Below are 10,946 nucleotides of genomic sequence, written 5' to 3'. Positions count from 1 at the left end.
GATCTTGGCCTCCTGAGCAGCTAGGATTACAGGCGTGAGCCATCCAGGGCCTGGCTACATTTAACTTTGCATTATTTGTGTAACTATTGCCATAGGATAATTTTTTGGAAATGGAATTTACACCTTAAAAGATGCATGTGGCTCACATCTGTAATCGTAGCAATTCAGAAAGCTGAGATCTGAGGATTGCAGTTTGAAGTCAGACTGGGCAAGAAAGTCCTTCAGACTCTATCTCCAATTTACAACCAAAAAGCCAAGACTAGAGTGTGGCCTCAAGTAGTAAAGAATCAGCCTTGAGTGAAAAAGTTAAGGTTCAGAGCCTGGGCTGTGAGTTTTAGTCCCAGTACTGTTACACACACACACACACACACACACACACACACACACACACACACACACACACACACACTCACACACACACACACACACACACGCCAAAAAGGAAATACTACCACCTGGTACAGTGGCTTTTGTCTATAATCTCAGCTATACAGAAGTGTAGGTGAGAGGATTGTGGTCCCAGGAAGGCCCAGGCAAAAACTTGGTAATCTACCTCAAAACAAAACAAAACAAAACAAAAAAACAGGCAGGGCACCAGTGGATCGTGGTTCAAAGCCAGCCCCAGCAGGAAAGGCTGTGAGACTCTTATCTCTATTTAACCACTAGGAAACTGGAAGTGGCACTGTGGTATAGGGCTTACCTTGAGCTGAAGAGCTCAGGGACAGCACCCAGGCCTACAGGTCAAGCCCCACGACTGACAAAAAAAACAAATCAACAACAACAAAAACACTAAATAAATTAATAAATAAATAAAGCAAAGAGCAAGGGGGACTGGGGGGCAGTTGGGGGGGACTTGAGTGGTAGAAATCTTGCCTAGCAATTACCAAGTGCTGAGTTCAATTCCCAGTATAGCTTAAAAAAAAAAATCCCTCATCCAAAGTATGTATTATTGATTGTAATCTGTGAAGTTTATTTGGTTCCTGATTTAATAAAACTCCTTTAAAAAAATTCCCTTGTTATGTTTATGAGACAACTGGGAATATGACCACTGATTGAATATTTGAAGATATTAGGGGTTACTATTAATTTTTAGACATGATAAAATGTATTGTGGTTAATTTTAAAAGAGAATACTGAGCCAGGCGCTGGTGGCTCATGCCTGTAACCTTAGGTACTCAGGATCTGAGGATCAGGATATGAGATCTAAGGATCCCAGTTCCAAGCTAATTCAGACAGGAAAATTGGTGAGACTCTTAACTACCAAAAAGCCAGAACTGGAGAGGAACAAAAAGGCACAATGCCTATGTGCATCTGATAAAATATTTTTTTCTTTTTTTTTAAATTGTGAAAATACTGTACAGAAGGGTTACAATTACATGGGCAAGATAATGAGTACATTTCTTATCAAGCATTATAGCCTCCTCCTTTGTTTCCCCTTCCCATCCCATCCCATCCTCCCCCCCCATAAAATATTTATATGAAATAATATTTATTTGAAATTAAGGAAATGGAAATAAGAGGCTTTTTCTTTTTACTGTTTTTGTTTTGCCAGTCCTGGGGCTTGAACTCAAGTCCTGTGCACTGTCCCTGAGGTTCTTTTGTTCAAGGCTAGCACTCTACCATTTGAGTCACAGCTCCATTTCTGGCTTTTTCTGTTTATGTGGTACTGAGGAATCGAACCCAGGGCTTCATGCATGCCAGGCAAGCACTCTACCACTAAGCCACATTCCCAGCCAGATACTGAAACATTAATGAAAGAAATTATCTGAGCTCTTTTATTTATTTATTTATTTTTGAGCTGGGACTGGGACTTGAACTCAGTGCTAGGAGTTCTCAACTTGTTTTTTGTTTGTTTTTGTTTTTGGTCAGTCATGGGGCCTGAAATCTGGGCCTGGGCATGGTCCTTCAGCTCTTCAGTTCATGGTAGTGCTCTACCACTTGAGCCACAGCACCACTTCTGGCTTTTTCTGCTTATGTGATGCTGAGGAATGGAACCCAGGGCCTTATGCATGTAAGGTAAGCACTCTACTACTGAGCCACCTTCCCAACCCCTTGTTTGTTTGTTTGTTTATTTTGTTGTTTGTTTTGTTTTGTTTTACTAATGGTTGGTACTCCAAAACCTGAGCCATGCCTCCAATCTAGCATTTTATTTATTTTGCTGGCTAATTGGTGTTGGAGTCACTTGGACTTTTCTGTCAAGGTTGACTTTGAACTATGTGAGTGAGTCACTGGTACCTGAATCTGAGCTCTTGGACTTGCTTCAGATAAAATGGGAAGAAGAAAAAGCAAGGAGAAACAAAATGAGCCATGCATTAATCACGTGCTGAGCACGGAAGTTGGATGATGGGATATGCTCGTTTGTTAATAGCATTTCTTCAGCACATGACTCTGAAATTTTCCACAATAAAAAGTAGTTCGGAGCCAGGTGTATGCACCTGTACAGTGGTGGCCCACCCTGAGGGCCCAACTCCCCTCACTCTACTATTATTTCCCAACCACTCCTAAGAGAAGGGATAGGACAAGTTGTCTGGGACTCAACCAGATTGCACAATGACCTATGCCAGCAACTTGGGGCAATCTTTCTTTGCCCCAAAATGGCTGAGAGCCAGAAACCACAGGCTGAAAATACCAGAGATTGTATCACCACCATTTAAAAATTTTTCCACTGACCAAATGGTGACCTTAAGCTAATTGTGTTTGATAGTCCTGTTTAAAGCCCAATGATGGGTGGCCAGGCCCTATGTACACATTCCAGAAATTTCAGAGCAATGAGGGGAAACCTGGAAAAATTAGAATTAGTGGGAAAAAATTAAGTATATTCATTATTATTTTCATCTGCCGTGAAGCTCTTCAGTCACTTTGCTAATCAAGTACCAGGAAATGCATCTTTGCATTTGGGTTATAAACTGTTATGGTTGGTCTGCTTCGAGATGGACTGGGTGAATTAAAACATTTAGGGGTTCCCAGTACTAATAGCTCATGCCTTTAACCCTAGCTACTCAGGAGGATACGATCTGAGAACTGAAGTTCAAAGCCAGTTCAGGCAGAAATGTCCCTAAGAGGGCTGGGAAGTTGGCTCAGTGGTAGAGTGCTTGCCTTGCATGCCAGAGGCCCTGGGTTTGATTCCTCAGCACCACATAAGCAAAAAGAAAAAAGCTGGAAGTGACGCTGTAGTTCAAGTGGTAGAGTGCTGGCCTTGAGCTGAAGAGCTGATGGACAGCGCCTAGGCCCAGAGTTCAGGCCCCATGACCTGATCCAAAAAAAAAAAAAAAAAAATGTCCCTAAGACTCTTGTCTCCAGTCAACCAACAAAAAGCTGAAGTAGAGCTGTGGCTCAAATGATAGACTAACAGCCTTGAGCAGAAAAAGGCAAGTAGAAAATTAGGCCTTAAATTCAAGCCCCAGTACTGGCACCAAAGGAAAAAAGGAAGCTTTCGATTAGATTTTTCTTTTTTTCTTCCTTCTTTCCTTTCTTCTTTTTTCTTTCCTTCACTCCCCTCTCTCTTCTCTTTCCTTCCTTCCTTCCTTCCTTCCTTCCTTCCTTCCTTCCTTCTTTCCTTCTTTCTTTCCTTCCTTCTTGCAGTACTGGGTTTGAACCCAGGGCCTCATTGCTGGCACTCTGCATTTGAGCCACACTTCCATTCTGGCTTTTTTACTAGCTTTATTGGCGATAGAATCTCTCAGAGCATTCTGTCTGAGCTAGCTTTGAACCTCAGTTCTCTGGATCTTAGCCTCCTGAGTAGCTAGGTGCATGAGCACCTGTCTTATTCTTCAGATGACCTAAGGTTGTGGTTTTATTTGGTGGAATCATTTAACATTTCTGGGGGGCAGGAGGTAGGCAATATGGTAGGGTTTTGACTGTTTTATATAATTCAGACCCACAGTATTTTGATAGATAGCGACTGATGCTCATATGAAAGTGAATGGCAGAGGGGGTATGCTAATTCAGAGCTTCCTTGGAAGCTGCACCCATAGAAGATTCTTGTGTGCAGAGCATGGCCCTCTGTCCCCCATATACATAGAACCTCATTGAAGGAAAAGCCAACCAGCAGCTCAAGAGAAAAATGCCAGCTGTTTAATCCAGCCATATAAAAATGCCCAAAGGCCATAAGAATGTTAAGAAGGTCATTGCCAAGGACAAGATATTGTTCAGCTGTTGAGGCAGAAAATGGCTCCAGACTAATAGAGCCTGAAAGGTTTCGAATAGTGGGGAAGAGTTTAGCCAGGCACCAGAGGCTCACAGTCATGCCTATAATCTTAGCTACTCAAGAGACTGAGATCTCAGGATCATGGTTCAAAACCAGCCCAGGCAAGGAAGTCCATGAGACTCTTATCTTCAATTAGCCACCAAAATGCTGAAAGTAGATTTGTGGCTCAAGTGGTAGAATGCTAGTCCTGAGCAAAAGAAGCTCAGGGCTAGCACTCTACCTTAGGAAACACCAAATAAATAAATGAATAAATAAATAAGTAAGTAAATAAATAAGCAGATTAGCAGGGCATCAATGGGCATACTTGTAATCCCAGCAATCTGGAGGCTGAGGCATGAGGATCATAAATTTCATGCTACCCTACCCCCACCATGGGATACAAAATGAGATCTTGTCTCAAAACAAAAACAAGGACAAGAAAAAAACAAAAAAAAAGAGGAGGGCTGGGAAGGTGGTTCAGTGCCTGAGGCCCTGGGTTCGATTCCTCAGCACCACATAAGCAGAAAAGGCCAGAAGTGGTGCAGTGGCTCAAGTGGTAGAGTGCTAGCCTTGAACTGAAGAGCTGAGGGACAGCGCCCAGGCCCAGAGTTCAGGCCCCACGACCGACAAAAAAAAAAAAAAAAAAAAGAGGAGCTCAAAGAGGAGCTTGGTAGAAAAAACACCATTAGCGTGAAAATAATAGTTCCTGACTTTTCTAAAAGCTCTAAACTCTAAGACTGGAAAGTCAACTTGAAGGAACATACTATCTTTAAAGCAAGTGAACATTCTCTACCTGCTCCCTTCTCCTTCTGGGACACAGCATACCCCAGCCAGACTATTATCACACTGCAAGACACAACCCAATTGTCTCAGTTATCTCCCATCCCAGCCTTGTGCTGCAACTGTAGGGCGTAGAATGAAAGATGAAATAAAAATAAAAGGTTACATAAAGGTGCTGGAATTATAATCAGGCCTTGAAGAATGGAGATAATTTCAACCATTTTTCTGGATGCGGAGGTTGAGGGAACTGCAAAGGGGAGGAACAGGGTGAAGGGAAGGAGGGATAAGGTGTCTGGTTCCCCATGGTGGAATGAAGGACTTGCGTGTATGCCCAGGCCTTGAGTGCAAGCTCCAATGTGGGTGTTGGGTGATGGGGAGAGGGAAGCAAACACATGGCACTAGCCAGTGTTTGGAAACCATTAAAAATGAGTCAATAGGGCACTAGTGCACATGACTGTAATCCTAGCTACTCAGAAGGCTGAGATCTAAGGATCATGGTTTGAAGCCAGCCCCAGCAGGAAAGTCCATGAGATTCTTACCTCCAATTAAACAGCAAAAAGGCAGAAGTGGAGCTGTGGCTCAAGTAGTAGAGTTCAAGCCTTGAGCAAAAGAAGCTCAGAGCCTTGAGTTTCAAGGACCAGTTTCTTTTTTTTTTTTTTTTTTTAAAGATACTCTAAAATAGGGCTGGGAAGGTGGCTCAGTGGTAGAGTGATTGCCTCGCATGCATGAGGTCCTGGGTTCGATTCCTCAACACCATATAAGCAGAAAAAGCTGTAAGTGGCGCTGTGGCTCCAGTGGTATAGCGCTAGCCTTGAGCTGAAGAGCTGAGGGACAGCGCCCAGGCCCAGAGTTCAGGTCCCATGACTGGCAAAAAAAAACAAACAAAAACAAAACAAAAAAACCACTCTAAAATGAATATAGATTACATTCTACTTATTTTGACAACTCTTTTTTTTTGGGGGGGGGGCTGTCCTGGGGCTTGAACTCTGGGCCTGGCGCTGTCCCTCAGCTCTTCAGCTGAAGGCGAGCGCTCTAACACTCAAGCCACAGCGCCACTTCTTCTCCTGGTTGTTAATTAGAGATAAGAGTCTCATGGACTTTCCTTGTCTGGGCTGGCTTTGAACTGCAATCCTTAATTCTCAGCCTCCTGAGTAGCTAGGATTACAGGCGTGAGCCACAGGCACCCGGCACATCTACTTATTGACTGTTGAATTTACCAGTTTATCCTTAGACATCATAATTAACATGCAAAATATATACTATGTATATTTTTATACTATGTATATTTTTTCAACTATATTATTTTTGCTTTTTATTTTTATTTATTTATTTTTATTTATTTATTTATTTTTGGTCGGTCGTGGGGCTTGAACTCTGGGCCTGGGCGCTGTCCCTTAGCTCTTCAGCTCTAGGCGAGTGCTCTACCACTTGAGCTACAACGCCACTTCCGGTTTTCTGGTGGTTTATTGGAGATAGGAGTCTCACTGTCTCTCCTGCCCGGGCTGGCTTTGAACCGCGATCCTCAGATCTCAGCCTCCTGAGTAGCTAGGATTACAGGCGTGAGCCACCAGCGCCCGGCTTTCAACTATATTATTAAAGTATTCTGCCAGGTATTTTATAATAAAAAATGATCCCATCGTCAACCTCATAGCTTTAGTTATGGGTTAAAATTAAGGTTAAAATTAAGGTCTTGAGCTGGGCACCGGTGGCTTATACTTGTAATCCTAGCTTCTCAGGAGGCTGAGATCTGAGGATTGTGGTTCATAGCCAGCCCAGGCAGGAAAGTCCATGAAACTTATTTTTTTGTCAGTTGTGGGGCCTGAACTCTGGCCTGGGTGCTGTCCCTGAGCTCTTCAGCTCAAGGCTAGCGCTCTACCACCTGAGCCACAGCGTCATTTCTGGCTTTTTTTCTGCTTAATATGGCACTGAGGAATCAAACCCAGAGCCTCGTGCATATAAGGCAAGCGCTCTACCACTGAGCTACCTTCCCAATCCCTCCATAAACTCTTATCTCCAATTCACCACCAAATAAATGGAAATGGCACTGTGGTTCAAGTGCTAGCCTTGAGCTGAAGAGCTCAGGGATAGCACCCAGGCCAGCCCCCATCACACACACACACACACACACACACACACACAAAAGGGGCTGGGAAGGTAGCTCAGTGGTAGAGTGATTGCCTTGCAGCATGAGGCCCTGGGTTCAATTCCTCAGTACCACATACACAGAAAAGGCCAGAAGTGGTGTTGTGGCTTAAGTGGTAGAGCACTAGCCTTGAGCTGAAGAGCTCAGGGACAGCGCCCAGGCCCAGAGTTCAAGTCCCACAACTGACAAAACAAAAACAAAAACAAAACCCAAAAAACAAAAATGAAGGTCTTGATTATCAAAGAGTGAAATCCTCGCAGTTAGAACAACAATGTCTTGAGAGAATAGGGCTCCTCCAATCCCTTGTACCCCCATCTAATTTCTACTATATTCCTGACTGCCAATCAAATGTGCTGGGTCACAGGAGTTGGGAAATAGCAGGAAATCAAGAGTGATGTGCAAAATCCAGTCAGAGGAAAATAGACTGAGGCAATTTTTTCTTTTTCTTTTTCTTCTTTTTTTTTCTTTTGTCAGTGCTGGGGCTTGAACCCAGGGCCTGGGCACTGTCGCTGAGCTTCTTTTTGCCCAAGGCTAGCTAGCACTCTACCACTTGAGCCAGAGCACCACTTCCAGCTTTGTCTGTTTATGTAGTACTGAGGAACTGAACCCAGGGCTTCACTGTACCACTAAACCACATTCCCAGCCCTATGAGGCAATTTTTTCTAGTTTTTTTTTTCTTAAATGTGTGTGTGTGACGGGCTGGGAAGGTGGCTCAGTAGTAGAGTGCTTGCCTTGCATGCTTGAGGCCCTGGGTTTGCTTCCTCAGCACCACATAAGCAAAAAGAAAAATGCCGGAAGTGGCGCTGTGGCTCAAGTGGTAGAGTGCTAGCCTTGAGCTTGAGCTGAAGAGCTGAGGGACAGCGCCCAGGCCCAGAGTTCAGGCCCCACAACTGGACCCCCCCCCCAAAAAAAAAGTGTGTGTGTGTGTGTGTGTGTGTGTGTGTGTGTGTGTGTGTGTGTGTGTGTGTGTGTGTGTGTGTGTGTTGGTCCTGGGCCTTGAACTCAGGGCCTTGGTGCTGTCCCAAAGTTGTTTTGTTCAAGGCTGGAATTCTAGTGCTCGAACCATAGCTCTACTTCTGGCTTTTTTAGTGGTTAATTGGAGATAAGAGTCTCACAGGGACTTTGCTGCCTAGACTGGCTTTGAACCATGATCTTCAGATTTCAGCCTCCTAAGAAGCTAGGATTAGAGGCATGAGCTACTGTTGCCTGGACGCAAGGATTTTTTTTTTTTTTTTTTTGGTTGGTGGTGGGGCTTGAACTCTGGGCTTGGGCACTGTCCCTGCACTCTTCAGCTCAAGGCAAGTGCTCTACCCCCTTGAGCCACAGCACCACTTCCGGTTTTCTAGTGGTTTATTGGAGATAAGAGTCTCACAGACTTTCCTGCCCGGGCTGGCTTTGAACCGCGATCCTCAGATCTCAGCCTCCTGAGTAAGCTAGGATTACAGGTGTGAGCCACCAGCGCCCGGCTGGACGCAAGGATTTTTTAAGAACCCCATTTCTACCTATCTGCCTCTAAGCCACTAGACCTCCCTCTCATTCAGCAACGAATAGGTTAATGCTTAGCACAGCTGTTGTCCTCCAAGAACTTGACTTGAGGCTAAAGGGGTGTCTGTTCTAATTGGCTGGTAGCCATATGGAAACCACCTGTTTAATATTTCGAATATCACCCTAAGCTGTGGCCACAGAAAAAAAAAGAAAAGAAAGAAAGAAAAAAAAGAAAAAGCCAAGTAGATGTGGCAAATTCATTGCAAGAAATGGCCAAAGTGCTGAGTTGAGGTTTTGGCTTCTGCCTGAAGTGTTGGCAAGGACTGCACAGATGGGCAAGCCTAGGTTCTGCTTCACTGAAGATAGCAAAATAATGTGTTAGTTTCATGAACAAAGATCTAACTGAGGGCTGGGAAGGTGGCTCAGTGGTAGAGCGCTTGCCTTGCATGCTTGAGGCCCTGGGTTCGATTCCTCAGCACCACATAAGCAGGAAAAAAAAAGCCGGAAGTGGCGCTGTGGCTCAAGTTGTAGAGCGCTAGCCTTGAGTTGAAGAGCTGAGGGACAGCGCCCAGGACCAGAGTTCAAGCCCCACGACCGGACCCAAATAAATAAATAAATAAATAAATAAATATCTAACTGAAACCAGCACACTACTTAGAATCTTAGTTTCTCTGAATATAGTCATCTCTGAGGAAGATAGGCTTGTTTCCTTTATTAATTCATTAAGTTTTTGGCTTTTACAATTTTTTATTATCTTTAAGTAGCTGTACAAAGGAGGTGCCATATAACAAAGCAGTTTCTGAATATAATGCATACTGATCATTATCATCCTTTCAACAACCCACCTTTCTTTTTTCCTTTCTTTTTTCTTTTTTTTTTTTTTTTTTGGTTGGTCATGGGGCTTGAACTCTGGGCCTAGGTGCTGTCCCTCAGCTCTTCAGCTCAAGGCTAATGCTCTACCACTTAAGCCATAGTGCCACTTCTGGCTCTTTCTGTTTATGTGGTGCTGAGAAATCAAACCCTGGGCCTCGGACTGGGAAGGTGGCTCAGTGGTAGAGCACTTGCCTTGCATGCATGAGACCCTAGGTTCGATTCTTCAGCACCACATAAGCAAAAAGAAAAAAGCCAGAAGTGGTGCTGTGGCTCAAGTGGTAAAGCGCTAGTCTTGAGCTGAAGAGCTGAGGGACAGCGCCCAGGCCCAGAGTTCAGGCCCCACGACCAGACAAAAACAAAAAACAAACAACAACAAAAAAAAACCTGGGCCTCATGCATTCAAGGTAAGCACTCTACCACTGAGCCACCTTCCTAGCCCCTCCCTTACTTTCCTTAATTTTGTGATATATACAATGAATTCTTGGCTTCAGTCTCCCCTCATTTCCCTCTTCATTCATCTATCCTTCTCCTCTTGGCCCCATGCTCACCTCTTTATTTATTTGTACTAGTACTGGAGCTTGAACTCAGAGCCTGGGAACTGTCCTTTAGCTTTTAGGCTCAATACTAGCACTCTACCCCTTGAACAATACCTCCATCTTGGCTTTTTGCTCATGAGTTGGAGAGACAGTCTTTCTGAATTTTCTGCCTCCATTGGCTTAGAACAACTATCTTCAGATCTCAGTCTCTTGAGTAGCTAGGATTACAGGCATGAAATCACTGCTCTGCTAGTACTGGGATTTGAACTCAGTACTTGCTAGGCACTGTACCACATAAGCCATACCCCCAGCCTTTTTTTTTTTTTTTTGTCTGTCGTGGGGCTTAAACTCTGGGCCAGAGCGCTGTCCCTGTGCTCTTCAGCTCAAGGTGAGCACTCTACCTCTTAAGCCACAGCACCACTTCCAGTTTTCTAGTGATTTATTGGAGATAAGAGTCTCACGGACTTTCCTGCCCAGGCTGGATTTGAACCGTGATCCTCAGATCTCAGCCTCCTGAATAGCTAGGATTCCAGGCATGAGCTGCTGGCGCCTGGCACCCTCAGCCTTATAAATAATTTTCTTTTTTTTGTCAGTCATGGGGCTTGAATTCTGGGCCTGGGCATTATCCCTGCATTCTTCAGCTCGAGGTTGGCATTCTATTACTTGAGCCACAGCGCCACTTCCAGTTTTCTAGTGGTTTGCTAGATAAGAGTCTCACAGTCTTTCTTGCCCGGGCTGGCTTTGAACTGTGATCCTCAGATCTCAGCCTCCTGAGTAGCTAGGATTACAGGTGTGAGCCACCAGCACCCAGCATATAAATAATTATTTTTGTGCCAGTACTGAAGTTTGAACTTGGGCTTGGGCACTGTCTCTTACCTTTTGCTGTTCAAGGCTGGCACCCTACCACTTGAGCCATAGCTTCACTTCTAGCTTTCTGTTGGTT

The 10,946-nt window shown here is 44.4% G+C and overlaps 1 protein-coding gene across 1 annotated transcript in view; it reads left to right on the top strand.

Annotated features, from left to right (window-relative positions):
- Positions 1 to 1,968: 1,968 nt before the first annotated feature.
- Positions 1,969 to 10,946, top strand: part of Agfg2 (ArfGAP with FG repeats 2) — a 43,514-nt gene continuing 34,536 nt past the window's right edge. Inside the window, exon 1 of the mRNA XM_069989299.1 lies at positions 1,969 to 2,016. Coding sequence (XP_069845400.1) covers positions 1,979 to 2,016 — 38 coding nt within the window. The 5' untranslated portion in view covers positions 1,969 to 1,978. The remainder of the gene's footprint in view (positions 2,017 to 10,946) is intronic.

Source organism: Dipodomys merriami, unplaced genomic scaffold (genome assembly GCF_024711535.1).
Source record: "Dipodomys merriami isolate MVZ:Mamm:240054 unplaced genomic scaffold, mDipMer1.0.p SCAF_373, whole genome shotgun sequence".
Taxonomy (NCBI): domain Eukaryota; kingdom Metazoa; phylum Chordata; class Mammalia; order Rodentia; family Heteromyidae; genus Dipodomys; species Dipodomys merriami.
Note: the sequence above shows the minus strand (reverse complement) of the source record. Positions and strands in the feature narration are given on the sequence as shown.